The 22,689-nt window shown below is 39.2% G+C and overlaps 1 protein-coding gene across 2 annotated transcripts in view; it reads right to left on the minus strand.

Annotated features, from left to right (window-relative positions):
* GRXCR1 (glutaredoxin and cysteine rich domain containing 1) overlaps positions 1-22,689 on the minus strand; it is a 314,493-nt gene that overhangs the window by 59,238 nt on the left and 232,566 nt on the right. Inside the window, exon 2 of one of the 2 annotated variants that reach the window (XM_043572750.1) lies at positions 74-316. In XM_043572750.1, the coding sequence (XP_043428685.1) occupies positions 74-316 (243 nt within the window). Of the gene's footprint in view, positions 1-72; positions 317-22,689 lie in introns of those variants that run through there. The other variant, XR_006296195.1, reaches the window with a different exon arrangement.

Genomic DNA, 22,689 nt, shown 5'->3' on the forward strand with positions numbered 1-22,689 from the left:
ATAGGCTTATAGATTTCTAACAATGCTGGTTGGGTTCAATAAAAAAGAAGATTTTCCTTAGTGGAGTACTTACCCCAAGGTAATGGCCATCGATGAACACGACAGGGAGGGAAGGAGCTTCAGAAACACGCCGGCATCGCTCATCTAGCTCTTTTCCATAGTCACCGTTCAAAGCTATGTTTTTCTCTTCAAATTTTACTCGATGGTTTTGGAAGATCTTTCTAACCAGTTCACATCTTTCAAAGGTTGTTCGTACAACACGAAGGCAAGTGGTATAAATCACTACACGGTCAAATTCTAGGTCAGTTGATGGTTGCTGAAGAAAAAACATTGTAGTATAGTGTCAATATTTGCATTTACTTTCTTACATCTTATTATTTTAAGACAATTAGCATTTCAGTGTGTTATACATTAAAAGTATGCAGTAAAGTTGAAGTGCCATATTTGTCAATTCTAAGACATGTTTTTATGTTAGAAAATCTGTAATTAAAAAGTGGATAACAGTCAACATAATTTAAATGGCATAATTTAATTCACAGTGTTTTTTCTGTTCTCAGTGGCAAATCAAATAATGGTGTATCTTCAGTTGATGATGTCTCACATGGCATACCATGTGGTAAAATAAGGAATGATTGAATGATCTCTCTTGTGTTTTGTAGACATTTTTCAATTACTAGATCTGCCTCTTAAACCCAAAGTAAAAAATGTGACAGAACAGTCAAGGTTAGTATTTCACCATTTGAAAACCCTCCCACTTATCAATTTAACAAAGTTTATGGTCTTTGCGCCACTATTTCCTGTAAATAACAAGATGCATATCATAGGATTGTTCTGAGGTTTAAGTAGCACAGCAAATGTGCATGCACTCTGTTGAGCAACAGAGCTACAATGTGCCGCTAGAAAGCTCTGCAGTGACCCAGAGGGAGTGCATAGAAACCAACACCATAGTGGGCAGCGGGTCAGAGCCAGGCATGGAAAGGAAGGAAGGAAACAGGTACACTACAACAGAGGCAAGCAACTCTCACAAGCAAGACGATTCTCTGTGTGTGAATCTTGTCTTCTATGAAGTCAGTGACTGCATTCCTGAGAAAACCTGCCTAGTACTGCTAGGGCCACACAACATAGGCTCTGACAACATTAGGAAAGATCCTTTTCTTCCTTGTCACAGTCTTCCTTGAAGGAGACTAAACGAAATACAACTATACCATGAGACCAAGGGATACGTGAGTTTTCATTGGGCCACAGTTGTTGAAACACAAGGACACAACTTACAAACCCCTGTTAACGCAAAACTTTGATTGGAAACCAGTCCAGACAACTAAATGCTAGAATCAGAAGGTAGAATACTAAGCTCCACCACTTTCTATTCAAAGAAGTCAGAACAGTGCATCGGAGGTGAATGTAAACATAATCCTAAAAAGGTCTAAAGTCATTAAGAAGGCAAGGCAATGATGTCCACCTCACCAAGAAAGAGGACATTTTTTCCTGATGACACAATATATCAGGGATGAAAGAATCACTGCTTCCCTCAATAGAGTTTACTCGCTAAGCTGAAAACCCAGAGACTTGGAGGGACCAAACAGGTGTCATAAATGCTGGGCCAGACCAGAAATAAAAGAGATATTAGTGAGAGGTAAAAAGTCATCTGAAAGATAAAAAAATGTCACTCAGCTTTAGGCAAGCTTCAGGCTGTCAGGCACGTTACTCAGTGTTGTCAGACATGATTAATTAATTAATTTATTTATTTATTTATTTATGACATGATTATTTTAAATATAAGCTTGAAATCTGATTTTTTTAGGTTATTTATTTATTTAAGAGAGACAGAGAGAGCATGAGCAGGAGAGGGGCAGAAAGAGAGGGAGAGAGAAAATCCCAAGCAGGCTTCACACTGTCAGCACAGAGGCAGATGCAGGGCTTGATCCCATGAACCATGAGATCATGACCTGAGCTGAAATCAAGAGTTGGACACTTAACCGACTGAGCCACCCAGGTACCCCAAAATCTGGCGTTTTATGGAAAATTTTATTCTTTCTAAATGCCAGAACCGCATTAAAAATGTATTCAGACCATGTGGACCACAATATTTGAAGGCTGAATTTGGCCTATACACTGTTAATTAATACTGGAGTAGAGAAACATTAGATACATCTAGACTCTGCCACTGGCCATCTTTGTGTTTTGGAGAAGCTAATGAACTAGTAAGCCTCAAACTAGTAAGTTTTGTCAACTGTCAAATGTGATCTACCTAGCAGGTTTGCTGAGGGGACTAAGTAACCAAGAAAATGAAAACAACTAGTGTAGGGCTTGACATGCACTACTGTGCTCAGTTACACTCCACATTGTGGGATTTGTAAGATTAAAAACACAAACAAGAATGAATCAGTGGGAAAAAAATGAGTGGAGTTAATGACAAGAAAGGGGGATTGTTACTATGCTGTAGATGAAGAAGCATTGGTTTTCAAAGAGAGAAACAAAATGCCCAAGAACCTATGGGTTATCTTCATGTTCATGGTTATGGGCAAGTAGGGAATCAAGAAACTCACGACAAATACTGCAGCTCCTGGAAGTGCACTCTGGGTCCCTTTTCTCTGATGACATTATGAGCGTAAGTATGCATTGTTCCTCGGGCTGCAAGGCTGCTAGATCCACATTTGATTCCACCAACATGTTCCACTTTTTTCAGTAGCTACACGTAACTTTTGAAATATTTGAGAAGACATACATTTTCCCCATGAGTAGAGGTGGGAGAGTTTAAGATCGGACCATTCTGCCGTCACAGTAACCAACTCATATAGGATTCTCTTTGCTTGTACCACTTTTCTGTGTGTCTCTGTGTGTCTCTAAGGGGCACGCATTTAAAAAGTAGTAATAAGATGGACCCCTATTAGTGGCCATGTTGGATGCTGTTTAATGTAAAAGGAAACAAAGATATCTCTTTACCTCCTGTTGAGAATGAGCTTCACCTACAATCAATGGATCTCCAAATGTGTTGGATATTAGAATAAATTGGGGAGTTTTTAAAAATGCCCAAAGCCCAGGCCAAGTACATAACAATTAAATCAGAATCACCAGGAGTGAAAATCTCAGAATTGTGATTTTTTTTTTTTTTAGAGCTCTGAAGGTGATTCCAATGTGCAACCAAGTTCTACTAGTTAGATACCAGTTGGAAATGCAGAAAAAAAGTCTTCACCCTAGATCTGCTGAGTCAGAATCTGCATTTTAACAAGTTCTCTGGGGAATTTGGATTCATATTACATTTTAAGGAGCTCCAGTGCAATTACACTGACAGCTTGACCTGACGGAGAAACTGAGTTTATGTCCCTTTAAAATAACCGCTAGTCATTCATTCAGTGACTAGAATAATTTATTTGCCAAACATGGTGCTAAGGTACTAGATATATAATGGTAAACAAACAATATTGTTCCCTAACAACCTGAAGCTCATAGTTTTTTTTTATTTACATAAATAAATATAGATTCACAACCTGTTAAGTGTTGGAAAGGAAATGCACAAGTTGTTATCAGAGGCTACTGAAGGTGTGCCTTTTCTTGTTTCAGAGTTTGAGAAAGTGTTTTCTGATATTTGAGCTCTGCTCTGAAGGACAAGAAGGAGTTAGAGAAATTAAGTAGGTAAGAAAGCATGGGGTAAAGTATTATAGGTAAGTGCAAAGACCTTGAGATGGGAGGAAGATGGCATGTTTGAGACTCTGAAAGAAGGTCTTTTGGGACACCTGGGTTACTCCGTCGGTTAGGCGTCTGACTTCAGCTCAGGTCATGATCTCAGGGTTCGTGAGTTCAAGCACTGCGTCGGGCTCTGTGTTGACAGCTCTGAGCCTGGAGCCTGCTTTGGATTCTGTGTCTCCCTCTCCCCCTCCCCAGCTTGTGCTCTATCTCTCCCTCTCTCACTCAAAAATAAATAAACATTAAAAATTTAAAAATAAAAAAAAAGAAAGAAAGTCTTTTGCCAAAACACAAAGAAAGAGAACTATATTAGTACTGATGATTCTGGACAGGTATGCAGGATCTATATCATGTTGTACCTTTATAACCACCTTAAAGATCTGTGAGCTTCAACCTCAGAGCAATGGGAAATTCCCGAAGGTTTTTAAGGAGGAAGGGAGGAATTTACATTAAAAAAAAGTAAGTGCAGCAGGGCGAGTGCAGATAGTTGCACAAAATGTGTATAGCAGGGTCTAAATGAATGATTCCTTCAGGGCTGTGTAGCCCACAACTGGAGCAATCATACTCAGTCTTATTCCCAACTCCCTTGGTCTGAGAACTGAGACTGAATACGGGATAAAATGAGGGTAGGAAATTTGGTTATCTATTAGAATAAGCTGTTAAGTAAAGTGTTCTAAAAAGACCTTATTGAACAATTTTTGGGGGTATGATTTGGAAGTAGATCTTCCTAGAGGTAGAAATAGGTTGAATGATTTCCCAAAGTTTTATAAGATGAATTTAAATGATATTGTCTTTGGCCAAAAAAAAAAAAAAAAAATCCTCGTCTACATTTGTGTCATTTTCTGTCCCTCAACAGATTTGTCAAAGCATCTGGCCAGAAATCTAAAAATAGCCGCTCAATGGTTACTGTCCTTCTTCTCCCTTCCTAGGGGTTACCATGGGAATAGCGTAATGAAGGATGGATGCATCTGAGACAGTGCTGAGAAGCCATTGGGATTTGCAGCCTGCTTGTTTTGAGAGAGCCGACCCAGATATTCATAAAGGCAGGCCACTTCTGCCCTTCCACTGATTAAACAGATGAATCTTAGGAGTGACCTGAAGCCTCACCAGAGCCTGCAGCAAATGCAGATATGTTGGCAAGGGACGGAAATTGCTACGCACAAGACATAGAGGTTACGCAATAGCCGATTTATGTCCTCAACCTGCTCCTGCCTTGTAAGAGCCACTGTGAAATTGTAGTATTCCAGTTACTTCATCATCTTGGGGCAATTCTGGAGCCCCCATGCCCACTGAAGCCCCCATGCCCACAGGAGCTGCCACTGGAATTCAGGCCAAGAATTAGTCCCCACGGCTCCCTGACAGAGGATCCCTGGAGCAGACCCAGCTCCTCCGGCTGGAGGAAATCCAGTGGGTTATTTCCATTTGACCCTTTGCCTGTCCAGCCTGGCAATGGTTTAAAAAGGCCTCCTGAAATAGGGGCCCCCAGACACCTCCAGGAATTCAGGTCTTAAACAAAAATAAAAACCAAAACCAAAAGTAACATTTTAAAACATCAATGGCAGATAGAATGCTAGAACTTTACATTCATAATCCTTACAATCGCTTACACGTTGTTATTGCCTGCTTTATTTGTAGACTGAGAAAGCTAGGCTCAGAGAGGATAAGTGTCCTAAACAGGGTGACAGAATCAAAATTCAGTAATTTGGAAAACTGGAACCAGATGCACATCTTTCCAAAATCCACATGTTTCCACTGAGCCAAGATGAACCACCAAATCACCCTCTGGTTTTATTACTATCTCCCCAGGATAAAGCTGTTGCCCAAACACAGATGGCTATAGACCTAATTCATCACCTGTGAGATAAATGTTTGTGATTTAAAGAGGTTTAACTCTTTCCTAAATTATGTTCACACATGTAACAGGAAGTACCATCACAAGAGGGGCATTTTAAACTTTCTTGTTTCAGTCTGAAGATATTCCTTGGAGATGGGGAAGGTGTAGAGATCTTTCCTCCTCTACCTGAGAACAAAGAGGTGAAATGATTCGTTTAGAGCCACACAGCATGTCAGAAGGTAAACTGGGACTAGACTCAGACAGACTTTTTGATTAGCAGGCAATGGGCGAACCTGGCTCCAGGAAACACCGTTTTATTTATTTATTTATTTATTTATTTATTTATTTATTTATTTTTATCTGTTTATTTTTTAAGTATGCTTCATGCCCAGCACAGAGCACTGCAATGCAGTGCTCGAACTCACAACCCCGAGATCATGACCTGAGCTGAGATGAAGAGTCAGATGTTTAAGCAACTGAGTCACCCAGGTGCCCCCTGGAACTGCCATTTTAAAGAGCAGGTGCTTGCCTGTGGAAGCAGGGCTGTGGGCCTTCGTAAAGGATGAGAATTTTATATCTCTTTCTTTCTCTCTCTCTCTCTGTCTCTGTCTCTCTCTCTCCCCCTCCCTCTCCATGCTATTCTGTAAATCCCTATATCTATATGCATGTTCTGAGATGCACCCCCCAGGGAACTTCTCTGTGTCCCTTTATAAGACACAGATTATAAAAATAATTATAATAATTATTAGTTACTGTATGACTGCATAGATATGTAGTTCTTGGGACTTTACATGTAGAACTTTCATTTATCAAGAGATAAGGATTATAATTCAAGCTTTACAAATAAGGAAACTAAAGCTTAGAATAAACTTAAGGTGCCCAAATACCTCAGGAAAAAAGGAACGGAACCAAAATTTTAACCTGGGTCTGCCTCCTAAGTCCTTGCTTTTGCCACGGGAAGATACTATATACCCCTCTTAAATACACCCAACCAATGGGCCATACTGTTCTAGAACTGAGTGATGAAATATACCATGGACGAACTGTCACAGGGACAGTCCTAGAAATTCCCCTCACTCATCCCTCCACTTCATTCTACTATCTCTGGCTGGATGTCATTGCTTTACACAGACCTTCACCCATCATCATATGGAAAATGGGCCCTCTACCTTCATACCCAATTCTTTCCTTTATAGCACCTAGCACTGCTAGACATTACCTGGTGTTTGGTTATTGATTTGCTGTCTGTTCCCCCCAAATAAAATATTACCCTGCCAAAGCAGGAACTAAGTTTTGTAGTTTTGTTTACAAGAATTAAGAACCAAAAATATGACCCGGTACGTCGTAGATGCTCAATAAGTACCTTCTGGCCTCTTTCCCACACATTTAATTAGAACTTGGTTTGAATTTGCCTCTTAAAAACTGTACATTCTTGGACAGTTATTTAATCTCTTCAAATTTGAGTTTTTCTTATCTATAAAATAGGGACACAAATGCCTCCTTCATGAGGATGTTTTCAGATTCAATGATTTACTGAATAGAAAAGCCCTTGGCATGAATCCTGATGCATAATAAACACTCAATAAATGTTACCTTTTGATTATTAGTATTACCATTATTATAAAACGTTATCTACACACACCACCAACAGCACTATCACCCCCATCATTATAACCAACTATGTGAATCAGACTAACTTCATCTTGGACAATTCCACCATGATAACCACTCAGAGAACCTGAAGCCTTGAGCACAGCATCCCCCCCTCCACATTCTTTCTTTTTATTTAATCACACACATAATAACCCTTAAGTACACCCTTGAGGCATAGTGTTCTTGATCTGCCCTGGTGCTATGACTATGACCCACAACTATTCTCAAACATTTCCCCCCAGTTGTTCCTCATCAGTACTCCCAGCCTCTAGGAGACAAAAGCAGGTCTTACAGGAAGTGGGGTTGTGGACATCTCCTCATCTTGGGCAGAAGCCCAAGACTGCTGTCCATAAACCCCTTAATAAGCCATTTCTTATCAAGTTGGACTTATCTGCCTTTTTCTTCAGTCTCCCATCTCCTTCAGCGTTTGGAGGTCACTTTGCACATACCTCCCTTTCATGGAACACCAAGTCCAAATTTACATGTCATCAGCCTCATAAGCCTGAACGGCAAAGTTAAACCTCATATTTACACAATGATCAAAAATTAAATCTTTTTAATGAGTTAAATTTCCAGTTACATTTGTTTGGATGCACCATTAATTCTAAGAGTGAAAACAACAAAGCGGAGCATATACATCACATGCCATAAAAATCCCTCCTTTCTAACTCTGGGTGCCCCCTTGGTGGCATGAAAGAAATGCATGGGCACAATCTTTGCATGCAAAGATTTCTGAAGAGTGTGTTTTCTGTTTTTGTAATGCTCTAAGACCATATAAGTTAATGAATTTCAGTTATTACCTCAGGAATTATCTACTTGTCCAAATCAATTATTGAGTTGGCCTAGACATTAACTGAAAAGTCAATGAACCTAATGAATCCTTCATACCAAACAAACAAAAATGTATTTTTCCAGAAAGCTAAGCTGAAACAATCTTGATTTCATAGCACATCTGAGTTAATGAAAATGAAGGTGCCCCACTCCTCCGCCATAGAGACCTTAGAAAAATGTCTCAATTCTGCCAACTTTGTATTAATCAAGCACGGGGAAGTTTCACTTGAAAATATAGATTTTTGTCTGTTCTTCAAAAAACAGAATCTGACAACATTAGTTTTGTTGCGTTCTTGTACAAAAACAGTAACTGAAGCTTGGTGGCAGCCACCCTCTTTAGTGGCGTATGTCTCCTGATGCTGCGTGTAATGTCATTCCCTTAGATCTAGACAATTTCTTGCATTAACATTACCTGCATTGCTTCTTTCATTCAGAGCTTGTGATGCTGCATCCAGTCTAGTGAGTCTGTACACACACCTTATATGGGAGGAAACTGAGACTCACAGTTTATTTACTTGAATCAACTTTTGGGGGGAAGCAACATGTAGTGGGGGGGGAACCCATCTTGAGCCAACGCTTTGGCACTTAGTAGCTGCAAGAACTTGGGGAAATCAGTTTACTTTTCTGGAACTAGATTTTCTCTTCTCTAATATGGGAATAGATATAATCCAGCTGACAAAGGAGTTGTAGGATCATATGTAAAATGCACCTGAAGACACACTGTAAATTATAATACTTTACAAACACAGCAGCTGTCATCACTGCCCAGCCATCCAGTTGAGAGAAAAGGAACAAGCCTCTAATGGAAACCACCTTCCTACCAAACCAAACTTCTCCTCCCATATGAATATTTTGGTTTCTACAGACATCGTCAGAAATATTATTTATTGGCCTTTGTTATTCTGCTCATCTCTGCGATAAAACTGCCATCAAGGTGAGTGCCAAAATCACATTCAGGAACATCCAATCCCGGGTGATGTGCTTTACAACACTGAAAAGCCAGGCAGCAACTGAATTAGGAACATCCTGCAAATGGAGACAGTGGGGGGAAAAAAAAAAAAAACTTTCCCTCTCATCCTCTGAAAAATTCACATTGCAAAACCAGAAGAGATGAAAGTGTTGAACAATAACATCAGAATAATAAGTGGGTAGAGTGCCTTCACCATTTTCCTAATGCCTTTCATCTTTTTACTCCACAAAAACCGGCACTCTTTCTTAAAGGTATAGGTGCCCTTTTTCTTCCGTTCTCCCAAATATATACATATCATAAATAAATCAAAATCAAACAATGAAAGATTAAAATCTTCTGCAGTTTTCTACGTCAAAAAAAAGGCTGAATAATCAGCTAAATGAGATCAATCCCTTTTAATGGGTTGGGATGTGACAGGAATCTCCTTTAGAGGTTATAATACCTGCATCTCATCTCAGCTTCATGGTTTCATAAATATCAGTGTGATGAAGAGAAGTGATCTTAGTCTCTGTGGAATTCCCAGAATAGATTGAAAACCAAGAGCAACAAAGGCAGTGAAAACTCAGAAGTCGAGAAAATTGGACCCAGCCTCAGGCAAATCCTTATTCCTGCCTCCTCCTGGGGTATCCAGGTTTAGCTCTTATGTCCTCCTGACTATTCTTATTGTCATGATTCCAACCTCACCTAGGTATGCTCTTCTCCAGATTCCAAACACTGCACACAGGAGAAGAAACTGCTGGAGAGAGTACTTATGGAAAGCTTGGAAGTTGCCACATGAAGCTGATATATGTATTTTTTTGAGCATTGAGTCCTTCAATTGTATAAGGAACAGAGGCACTATCATTATCCTAACTTTTCAGAGGAGGAAACTGAGACACAGAGAAGTATGTGACAAGTCTAAAGCCAGAAATCTAGCAAATGATGGAGCTAGTATTTGATCTGAGTAAATCATAGAACTCAAATCTTTGCATGGTGCTATTGGCCATGTACTGACTCTGCTTGAATGTATCTATATCCCATTTCATCCCGTAGAGAACAAAATATTAGAGGGAGAGATACAGGATTTATGAATCCTAAAGTTTCATATATATATATATGGATTTTAGATACATAGTATATTAGTTTCCTAGGGCTGCTGTAAAAAATTACCACAAACATAGTGAGTGGCTTAAAACAACAAAAATATATTGCCTTGCAATTCTGAAAGTCAGAAGTTCCAAATGGGACTGGGCATAAATCAAGGTGTCAGGAGGGCTACGCTCTCACTAAGGCTCTAGGGAAAAATCCATTAGCTTCCCCTTCCCAGGGTCTAGGGGTCACCTGCATTCCTTGATCTTGGTCTCTTCCTCCTTCTTCAAAGTATAGTGTAACAGTCTCTACTTTCATTGCCACATCTGCTCACTGACTTTTGTGCCTCTTTTTTTTTTTTTTTTTTTTTTTTTTTGAGATAGATAGAGGGTAAGCAGGGTAGAGGAGCAGAGGGAGAGGGGGAGAGACAACCTCAAGCAAGCTCCTGGGATCATGACCTGAGCTGCAATTAAGGGTCAGATGCTCAACGGACTGAACCATCAAGGTACCCTGTGCCTCCCCATTGTAAGTACCCTTGTGATGACATTGGGCCCATCCAATAATCCAAAATAATCTTCCCATCTCAAGATCTCTAACTTAATTACATCTGAAAAGTCCTTTTTGCTGTCAGGTAACATATTCACAGTTTCCAGGAATTGGGACATAGACACCTTTGACAGGATGGGGGTGATGGTGGGAAACCATTATTCTGCCTACTAGAGATAGATAGTTTTAAGGTACTGGATCATAGGTACAGGAATAAAGGACTTCAAGTTATACAATCTTAAAACAGAAAGGAAAATGGAGATCATTTAGTCCAACTTGGACAAAGGTATGGCAATATCAAGAATATGCTCAAACTTCTGGTTATTGAACTATATCTTCCTCACTGTGCTTAGCAACTTGCTTTATAAACACAAAATAAGGTAATTCTAGTAAGGTAGGTATGAAACACCTTGTTCTTCTAAGACCTTCGACACAATCACTTGTGAGTAGAACTTTCTCCAAGTTGCTACTGAAGAAATGGAAAGGATATTTAAAAAGAAGCAAGAACAAAAAATAAAACAACAACAACAAAAAAAGTCAGGCGCCTGGGTGGCTCAGTTGGTGAAGCAGCCAACTCTCAATTTCAGCTCAGGTCATGATCTCACAATTCATGAGTCTGAGCCCCGCATCAGGCTCTGCACTGACAGTGTGGAGCCTGCTTGGGATTCTGTCTTCCTCTATCTCTGCCCCTCCCCCACTCATGCTTTCTCTCTTTCAAAATAAAGAAACTTTAAAAAGAAAGAAAAAAAAGATTTGTCTGATCCTTATCTAACCAGTGTGCTTTGTCTCCCTTTTCTACCTTTTACCTAAAAATATGCTTTGCTTCCTCCAAACAAGCCTTAGAAATTGCTCTGAAAAACCAGATGCTAAGCATGACAAAATGAGGGAGGTACTTTGTGTTACATGAAAAGGAAAACACAAATGAAAATGTTTAAAATTTCTGCATAAAGCCAGAGGTTGAATTTGTCTGTGTTCTCCACAAAAGCAACGGAGTAATTTTTCAGTACAGCTTCAAAGAGATAAACAAACAACTGTAAGATTTCAAAGGCAAGAAAATGTTGCTTTTCCATGTCTTCTCAAATTTCCCCAAATCAGGTTGCCTTAATAAAAGTAACTAAATTGTGAAGCCCATTAATCCCACAGAAGCAGATGTGAAGGAAGAATAATGCTCAAAACCTTACAAGTCATATATTTTTTCAAGTATATACCATACTATTTGAGATGACCAATGTAATTTTGTGAAGGAAGTTTACTTGATATTGATTGCATATTCAAATAAGAAATGCAGGTGTTTTTAAATAAGATTAATCGGGGCGCCTGGGTGGCGCAGTCGGTTAAGCGTCCGACTTCAGCCAGGTCACGATCTCGCGGTCCGTGAGTTCGAGCCCCGCGTCGGGCTCTGGGCTGATGGCTCAGAGCCTGGAGCCTGTTTCCGATTCTGTGTCTCCCTCTCTCTCTGCCCCTCCCCCGTTCATGCTCTGTCTCTCTCTGTCCCAAAAATAAATAAACGTTGAAAAAAAAAAATTTAAAAATAAATAAATAAATAAGATTAATCACAGTATTATCGGAAGGAAGAAAATAATTTCTGGAAATGTTTTTCAGCAGACACTGCTTGCTTTAATACCAGAGCTCCTGACTCGAGCTGATTATTGAATTTTGGAGATTCAGTTATTAGGAAAGAAATATGACTAAATTATTGAACGAAATACTAAGTCCCATTAAGTGGAAAATTTCATTGTGAATAATTTTATTAGTAACCTGATCAATACTGGAAACAAGAAAATATTCATTGATGATTTTTTATGCTACAGGCATCATGTAAATGAATCCATTTATTGTCACTAAAATCCTCACAACATGCAATGCCAACAGATATGATTATTCCATTTTCACCGACAAAATAAAAAAGTCACAGAGAGATTGCAAATTTTCTCAAGGCACATAATCATAAAAATCTTTTCTCGTTGGCATATGTAACACCACCTCTCCTAGATTTTCTCTTACATGTCTGGCTGTTCCTTCTTTGTGTTTCGCTAGAGCTCCTCCTTCCTCTAAGAATTCTGGTTCCCCTGGGCTCTCAGCTTGGTCCACCTCCTTCTCTCTAGATGATCTCATCCAAGTTTCAATAGCTAATTGAAGGCTGATGAACTCTCAGGGGTATATCCTCAGCTCAGACTCCACTCCAGCAATCCAGATTAGATATCCAGCTACCTATGTAACATTTCCACTTGGATATACCCTCTACACTAGAATTCAGAATGCCTGAAGCTAACCTCTTCATTGCCACTATACCTAAAACCAGTTGCTTAAAATCTGGGAACAGTCCTGGTTCCTCCAGAGATTTCCCGTATCACCAACCCCATACTCTACAAATGAAGCAGTCCTATCAATTCTTTCTTTGTATGTTTCATGCCTGTCTCCTTCTCTCTGTCCGCACTTCTACAGATTTAACTCAGGTTCGTACAATTTCTCACCGACATTATAGCCTCTCTACTTTAGGGGTATGGATTCCAGTTGAATCCACACCACAGTTGCAATCCACATTGCAGTAGGTGTATGTAATTCTGGAGAGGATAATTTTGTAGTAGTCATCTCTGATTCAGTTGATAGTACATTGCCAGGCCAAAAGCTGAAGGCTGACTGTTGCATAGCAGCCAACAGGATGCATTCAAACAAACAGCCAAAGGATGCTTTCACTCGTCCTCATTTTATTTTTTTCAATAAAGGGAAGAAAAAAGACCAAAAGACTTGTGTTTACAATTAAGATGAAATAATGTAATTTCATTCAAATAAATGATGATTTTAGAAATACTGAAGGATAAGACAATAAAGTGGTACTCAAATATACATATATATATATATATATATACACATACATATATATACATATATACACACACATATATACATATACATATACATATATATATACATATACATATATGAAGCATGAGGTAGGATAAAAACTGGCTAACCACCTTTAAAATAGAATAGAGAACATCATTATTCTACATTAGTCTCCATCAAGATGGGGTTAAATGCTTGTGCAGATGTTAGCCATGCCTGAGGAAAGGCTAGCCTGTTGCCTTTATTGTCATCCACCGTCTATCTGGCTGCTTCTACTAAAATGGTATTTAAAGTCTCTAGACATGAACAACCACCCTCTGAAGAGATCAACTCACAATTCCAAACCTGCATGGCACAGTCATACCCTCAGCCAGCCCCCGGAGAGAGAAACCACCTTTCTCTCTGGCTCTCAAGCTATGAGAATTCAAGTATAGAAGATGCCAGACATGGAGTTCTCATCACCCCCAAATGTGGAGAAAGCAGAAAGGAGGAAGGAAACAGACTGAAAAGAGAAGTTTGCAACAGCACTTCCCTTTTCATTTCCTTCTCCACCCCTGTCATGGTCACGGTTAATTTACATGAGTCGATAAATAACTTCCTTTTCCTGTATTTTTTGTGTTGAGTTGGTCATGTTTGTCACAACCAACCAAAGATGCTGTTACAATACCTGGGGTTTCAGCAGATGCGACGAACTTTAGTGATGACATTTTTCTCTCCAGGAATAAAAACAAACTTTTTAGGGGAAATCAGACTTTTTAGCAGTTTTCACGTGCTTGGGACATAGCCTATTTCTACACTCATATATCACCTAGGCTCGAATAGAATCAGTGGCTGAAGACTTCAGGAACGACTGGCTGATCTCTTCCCTCTTGACTTCATGGTATGAAGAATTCTGAATCGGGGGGCACCTGGGAGGCCCAGTCGGTTAAGCACCAACTTCATCTCATGTGATGATCTTGCGGTTCATGGGTTCGGGCCCCACATCAGGCTCTGTGCTGACAGCTCCAAGCCTAGAGCCTGCTTCGGATCCTGTGTCTCCCTCTCTCTCTGCCTCTCCCCTGATCATGCTGTCTCTCTCTCACACAAAAATAAAATAAACATTTAAAAAATTTAAAAATATTTTAAAAAATAATATAAATTTTAAAAAAGTTCTGAATTTGGAGGGGTGAAACCTATGTTGTGAATCTCATCTCTGCTAATCTGTAGTAAAGTGGCCTATAACAAATTGATTCCCACATTCATAAAATAGTTAAAACCCTCCTGCATCCACATCACCCAACTCATGGGGATCAAACAAAATGGATGGCATTACTGTAGTCTATACAGCCATGCATAAGTAAGTGCTATTAATTACTTGCAATTCTCAAGAATAAATCTTTGAGGGGCACCTGAGTGGCTCAGTTGGTTGAGCATCCAACTTCAGCTCAGGTCATGGTTTTATGGTTTGTGAGTTCAAGCCCCACATTGGGCTCGCTGCTTCCAGTACAGAGCTCGCTTTGGATCCTCTGTCCCCCTCTCTCTCTTCCCCTTTCCCGCTCATTCTCTCTCCCTCTCTCTCTCTCAAAAATGACTAAACATAAAAAAAAGAATTAATCTTTGAATCTTTGATATCTTTTCTATAAATTCTCTCCCTTGAAGGACTAACCTATTTGGTTGCCTTCAATTACCACCTTCCTGCTCCTGGCTCCCAGGTCAGTATTTCTTTTCCTTTCTTCTCACCTGAGCTAGTCTAAAATGCATTTCCTTTTTAAAATCTGGACATTGCCTCAAACTCAGCAAGTCTAAGGTCATACTCTTCCCCAAATTCATGTTCTCCCTGAACTTCCACCTCTGGCTTTGGTCTGTCCATCTTCTACTGGGTCCTGGAGTTGCCTTCCAACCACTCCTCTCTATTGATCAGATCCAATCATAAACCAGTTTCTACTGTGGTCGCGTCCCTATAAATTTCTCACACATCTCTATTGCTCTCTTCTTATTGCCCTCATGCAACACTAAACTCTCATCACATTTGCCTATGTTATTATATCCTAACCTGTCTAATTCGATTTTCTACCCCTTGCAATATCTCCTCTCTAAAATCTTCAAATCTTCCTGGTAACTGACTGATTTTATATACATAGGTACACACACACACACACACACGCATACACACGCATGCACACACACATTGCAACTATGTAATGTAAATGTTTTTATTTCTTAGAAAGATGAGGAAGCTGAGGCTCAGAGATATAAAACGACTTGCCCTAAATCATGGGGTTATGATGTGGAAAAACAGAGTTGAACACTAGTACGTCTACCTCCCAAACTGATGATGCAGTGCCTTCCACTAACTTGCCACATTGCAGCCCTTCCATCGAGGCCATGTGCCTTTCTTTCATTCTCAAGCATCTTCCTATTCTCCCCTTACCCTTCAATCTATGATTTCCTATGTCATGAATGGCATTACGTCTGACAAATAGTTGTGAAAATACAATATTCAGATCTTCAAGTCTTCCATCCCTGTGTTAAAGTTGAACAGAGAGAGAGAGAGAGAGAGAGTAAGACAGAAAGAGACAAAGAGGGAAGGAGAAAAGGAGGAAAGGAGGGAGGGGAGGAAGGAAGGAAGGAAGGGAATCAAATTTTCTAAAATTCTTATAGGAAACAGGATACATTGTTATCACTTCTCAAAATATGGCCCATTAGAGCACCTGCATCAAATCCCCAGGATGCAGGTCCCAGGCTCCTCCCCCACTGATTCTGGAGCAGTAGCTCTCCTACTGAAATAAGAACCCCAGAGAATTCTTATGCACACTACAGTCTACAAATCACCGAAACCTGAAGTCTCTGGATGTTCTTGCCACAAAACGGAATTTTTAAACAGCATAGTCTATTTGTGCTCCTTCGCGAGTGAACAAACATTCCATAGGAACTGTGCCTAATTCTGGTGACTATCAATGGATGAGACTGACACCCTTTTCTCTTTCTTACTGAAAGAAGGGCTCCTAATTAAAACCTCCTATGGAGCTGACAGTAAGTCAGGCTCAGGCACCTGCACTGTCTTATTTCCTTGCCTGAATTTGTGAAGGAAATGTAACAGAAGCTAGAGTGAATATTTTTAATGTTTATTTTTGAGAGAGAAAGAGAGAAAGCAGGGGGGAGGGGCAGAGAGAGGTGGACAGGGAATCTGAAGTGGGCTCTGCACTGACAGCAGTGAGCGGGTGTGGGGCTTGAACTCATAAACCATGAGATAATGACCTGAGCCAAAGTTGACGCTCAACTGACTGAGCCACCCAGGCGCCCCAAAGATAGAGTGAAATCTTACACAAAATCCAAATGATCGCTAAAACACTCAACTCATTTGACTTAAACTTCAACTTCTCCGACTTTTCTACTTGTTTATGCTTCACATTACATCCGATTCACCAGATCCAGAGTATTCAGAATTAAGGGTATAATTTCTTCCTCTTATATTTTGTTAGAATGATTTCATTGTTGTTATCATGCCTAGGACCAAAAGTTTCCAATTATGATGCTCTCTCTAGTCCCACACAAATAACTTCAGCTGTTCTTTCTTTCTTTCCTTGAAGTACAAACAGAACTTGGTATTTTTTTAATTGAAGTACAGTTGACATACAATTTTATATTAGCTTCAAGTGTACAACACAGTGAGTCAACAATTATATACCTTACCAAATGCATACCACAGTTAAGTGTAGTTACCATCTGTCACCCTACAAACTTACTACAATATTATTGACTGTATTCCCTATGCAGAATCTTCATCCCTGTGACTTACTTATTTTATAACTGGAAATCTGTACCTCTTAACCCCCTTCAACTATTTCACCCATATCCCCACCGCCTTCCCTCGGGCAACCACCAGTTTGTTCTCTGTAGTTATGTAAATCTGTTTCTTTTACTCCCTCTTTTATTTTTTTTTAAATTTTTAATGTTTATTCATTTTTGAGAGAGAGGAAGAGAGATAGAGTATGAGCAGGGGAGTGGCAGAGACAGAGGGAGACACAGAATCTGAAGCAGGCTCCAGGCTCTGAGCTGTCCACACAGAGCCCAACTGGCTGCTCAAACCCACAAGCCATGAGATCATGACCTGAGCCGACCAGACCGACTGAGCCACCCAGGCGCAGCCCCCCCACCTTTTTTTTAATTTTTAAAAATTTACTTCCTCTTTTAAAGACAGCACAAGAACAGGTTGTGAATTGAAAACCTTGTGAGCAGCTTTTCAAATGACGTGCTCAAGTTGCTGTTTTAGTTTAGAGGATATGCCAGGTTTAAGGATAAGAAAAAGCTTCTTGATGGTTTCCTAACTTGATCCACCTATATCATTTTAAAAAGGAGAAGAGGACATTGCCACATACCTTAAGCTCTGTTTGTTTTGCTTTGTTTAGCTTTTTGTTTTGTTTCTAATTGTGAGGATAATTGCATCCTTAAGAATTTACACTCTCCCTGCTGACATGTACTATAAGATGACTGATCTATTTTAGGCCCTTCTGTCTATTTTCATTAAAGAGGGACTTGATCTAAGCAATCCCAACTGAAGCAGACACTGTGGTGTGATGGGAATAACACTGGCCTAGGAATCAAAAGTCCCAGATCTTATTTCCAGTTTGGCCACAACTTCGGGGCCTTTATATGATCCCTTCAGAACTCACTCCCTCCAGAAGTCACTAGCCTCTATCAAATGAGAGGAGTGGACTAGATCAAGGGCCACAAATTCAAAGGTTTCTCAGGAGCTGGGCAGGTAAAGCATTAACAGAAGATGACAGCGGTAGTGGGGATTATCAGGACTGGATTTTATGCCCTCTCAAAAGGCATTCGAATTGGAAATAATTTTAAAACAGTGTGTTAACCAAACCCCTGGAAGCTAAAGTTAGCCCACAAGCTACTTATGATCCCTGAACAAGATAGTTTTTCAAGTACCTCTCAGCTTTAACCATACGTGATTCTAAAATAACAAGTAATGGTAATTGAAATCACCTTGTCGTAAAGATAACAAAAATTAACATCTATTGGGTTCTTACTTGTCGCCAGGCTCTTAGCCAAAGACTTTACTTACGGTAACTCATTGTAATCTTTATAATTACTCAATGAGGTGGGTATATGGTTATAATCCCTCTTTTCCAGAGAAGAAAATCAAAGCATAGAGAGTTTAAATAACTTGTCCACACTAATCCTTATGTTTTCATGTTGCAATTGCCTTATGTTATCCTCAAGTTTTGTGTTTAAGATACATTAATTTTGCTTTGGATTTATCCCTTTTTCAAGTATAAAGAAACCAGCAAAACAATTATTACTCACATGAACCTGCTCCCTGGAAGCAATGTACCATTCTTAACATTCGACATATTTTCTCCTGGTTAGTGTTCCACGCATTTTGAATTCAGACATCATACTGCATAATTCTGATTTTATTTTTAATTTAGGTGTTTAATTGATATGTTTTATACTACATGTTGTCAGGAGCATTTCTCCATGTCATAAAAAAACCCTTCGTAAATCTCATTTCTAATAAATGCCTAAAATTCCATTAAAAAAAAATTAGAAAGCACGATGCAACAGAGCAAACGAGGCTTAATCAATTTCAAAGTTGATTAAATATTCAAGTTACAAACCTTAATCAAGAGACTTAATGAAGGATAAAAATAATATATGAAAGTTAGGAAATATTTTATATGTTAACATTATTTAATGTTTTACTCCATTAAAGTAATAAATAATCAAAGTTCTTTTTGATGTCTCTAAATTACTGAATTAGCATTGTGTACATAGAGGACCAGTTGTTATTAACAAGCTAGAGAATAAGAATGGAAGTAAATTTTTATAAAAAGTGAGTTATCTAAATTGTTAATAACTTTTACAATTAAATAAAAAGTGTTTTTATTGGCACGCCTGGGTGGCTCAGTCGGTTAAGCATCCTACTCTGGGTTTCATCTCAGGTCATGATTTCACAGTTTGTAAGTTAGAGCTTTGTGCTGACAGTGTGGAGCCTGCTTGGGATACTCTCTCTCCCTCTATCTTTCAAAATAAAAATTTTTTTTGAGAGCTCATGCTCTCTCTTTCTTTCTCTCTCTCAAAATAAATGTTTAAAAAAGTGCTTTATCAATGTCATCTGAAAGTGAATAAAGTCATAGAATCAGAATAATGGAGGTAGAAGAGAGTTCTAGAAACCAGTGGACCCTGTTCCTTGACCCATTTATTGAACTGTACTATAGCTGCCATCAGATCACAGGAATTAACAATTTATTTTAATCCAAAATACCAAACGAGATCATCATTAAAACTTGATAGTTTGGATTTCTGGTTTCAGCGCCAACATGTAAAGGCTTGGAAGTTGTCCCTTCCAAGTAAAAGCCAGATGAAACTAAAATCACTGACTTGAAGAGTCCATCAAAGTACCGAGTTTGCAGGGCAAGTTGCCACCCTGAAACCCAGAGAGACAGATGTATTCAGAGAGACACAGCTGACTTCTGTTTACCTAGAACCAAAGTCTTTGGGGCCATAAAGGGGTAGGGCACTTAAATGGTAATTGTGATACTGCTGGAGGCCAAGTGTGGACGAACATGATAGTGTGACTGCTGTTTTAGGGGGATCTCCAGACTCTCATAAGTTTTACTTCCAGGAACCCCAACAGGTTCTCACAGTGAAGAACCAAGAAAGATTCCCCCCAGGCTCTGCCAGGCTAAGGGGAAAGAGTAACCCCTGTGAAATGCAGTTGGAGCTAATTCCTTCTCCCTAAGTGTAGGCTACACACAGTGATTTCCTTCCAATAAGTACAGCAGGAAAAGTAGGGGAAGAGTGAGTATACAGTGGAGAAACCTGACAAGCTCTGCTTTAGCCGGGCGGTCAAGTTCAGCTTCAACTGTGAAAAGTCACGTTGATAGAGGGTATCCTAACAAAATATGACGAAAATGGTGCTTTCACCACTGTGATCTTCCTCCACAAAACATATGACCCCAGTCTAGTCATGAGAAAAACATGAAACAAATCCTGAGAGAAATTCTGTATCTGTGCAATACTGTCCCAAATTAACAAAGTCATCAAACCCAAGTTAAGTTTGAGAAACTAAATGTACTATGTTATCTTACATGGGATCTGGAACAGAAAAAGGACATTAGGTAAACACTGAGGAAATCTGAATAAATCATGGATTTCAGTTAATAATGTATTAATATTGCTTCACTAATTGTGACAAATGTGCAATACTAATTTTAAGCTGTTAATAATAATAGAGAAAATTAGCCATGGGATAAATGGGAATTCTGTATTGTCGCCACAATTGTTTTGTAAAAACTATTCTAAATAGGGGCGCCTGGGTGCCTCAGTTGGTTGAGCATCTGAGTCTTTATTTCAGTTCAAGTCATGATCCTAGGGTCATGGGATCGAGCCCCACGTTGGCATGGAGGCTGCTTGAGATTCATTCTCTCTTTTTCTCTCTCACTCCCTCTACCCTCTCCTCTGTTCATGCTCTCTGTCTCTAAAAAAATAAAATAAAATAACTGTTCTAAATAAAACATTTAATTTTTAGAAAACAAACATTAATAAACATGAAAAAATCTAACACTAGTAATGAAAAGCTCACAAATTAATATAAATATTAATAGTTTGCTATAACTCATATAACTAATTAAAAACAGAGAATTGGCTGTTGTTCCCTCATTAAAGACTAATTTTCAGCTTGGTATGTGGTCTCATACATCAGCACATTCTAGTATACTCTAATTTTTATGGAAATTGTAAGTAAAATGACAGCCTTATTTTTCTAATATTTCTATTATTTGACAAAGAAACAGAGTCACTCCAAAAAAGGATAGTTCTTGCTTTTCTTCTCCTCCTCCAAGAGAAGAGCAGAAAAATACCTGGTAGAGCATTTTCCAAATTTAATTTCATAAAACTACAAATTTTTTTTCTATAGGAAAAATAAGAGTGAAACAGGAGGTTTTTCATTTTTTTTTTAAACAAAATATTCCATTGTTCTCTTGAAAAGCTACAGCTTACTTTAGCATAGAAAACTGGGAAGTCCTAGAGTAAAGACACTTTTTATGGCCATCATGCAGTTTTTCACAAAGCACATATTAACATCTGAAATCACACCATATTTTTAAATAACAAAGTGCATTCAGATCATTCAGGAAAAAGAACTTTAATAGAAATAAGTCAAAATGCCTTTCTTAATCATATCAGATGCCTCTGCCTGGCATTCACACCCCTCTACTCTACAGTCTATTTATCCTTCATGACGTGTCCAGCCCATATTTTGGACTCTTTCACCACAAAACTCTCCTCATACAAAGCTCCTTTCTCTTCAGCTGGAGATTAGTTTCATTTCTGAGACTTGCGTAGGACATTGCGCCTACCTATCTGAAATGCCTCCTTCCTTCCCTCCTCTCCAAAGTCTTCCCTCTTTCAAGGACCAACTTAAGTTATCATACTGCACAAGCTCTCCCTGATCTCTCCTGGCCCTAGCCATTTCTTTCCTCTTCCTTCCCCCTAATGTCTATGATACTTAACTTTGCCACTGACTGCACAATCCAATGACTTTACTCAGTATTTCTTAAAATGTGTTCCACAGACCATCTGGTTTTTGTTTGGTTTTACCCAGTTTTTCCTGACCATCTCTTAGCACTAGAAATCCATATACTTCAGTAGAGGAAGTGCTAACTTGACTATTATTTGTGTGTCTCTGAATGCATGTGTCTTTTCTTTTACATAACTGCTGGAAAGCAAAAAATAAGTTCTTCACTTGATGGTAACCTACCAAATGTAATGTTTAACACACATGACAAATATTTGTTGCATTAACATCTTCCTGAGAAGTCGTGGTTTGAGAATTTCTAATATCATCTGCATATTCAAGGAACTTGTTTAAAAATCTTTTTCCTATCGGGGCGCCTGGGTGGTGCAGTTGGTTAAGCGTCCGATTTCAGCCAGGTCTCGATCTCGCGGTCCGTGAGTTCGAGCCCCGCGTCAGGCTCTGGGCTGATGGCTCAGAGCCTGGAGCCTGTTTCCGATTCTGTGTCTCCCTCTCTCTCTGCCCCTCCCCCGTTCATGCTCTGTCTCTCTCTGTCCCAAAAATAAATAAACGTTGAAAAAAAATTTTTTTAAATCTTTCTCCTATCATGAGAGGCCAAGAGTATGGAGTACCTCTGACAATCTCCAACCAAAATCCCAATCTCAGACTCAGATTCTGGGGAGGATATGTTCTTAACCAAATTTATTATATCTCACAGAAAAGTGTCATTAACCACAAGCATAATCT

Source organism: Prionailurus bengalensis, chromosome B1 (genome assembly GCF_016509475.1).
Source record: "Prionailurus bengalensis isolate Pbe53 chromosome B1, Fcat_Pben_1.1_paternal_pri, whole genome shotgun sequence".
Taxonomy (NCBI): domain Eukaryota; kingdom Metazoa; phylum Chordata; class Mammalia; order Carnivora; family Felidae; genus Prionailurus; species Prionailurus bengalensis.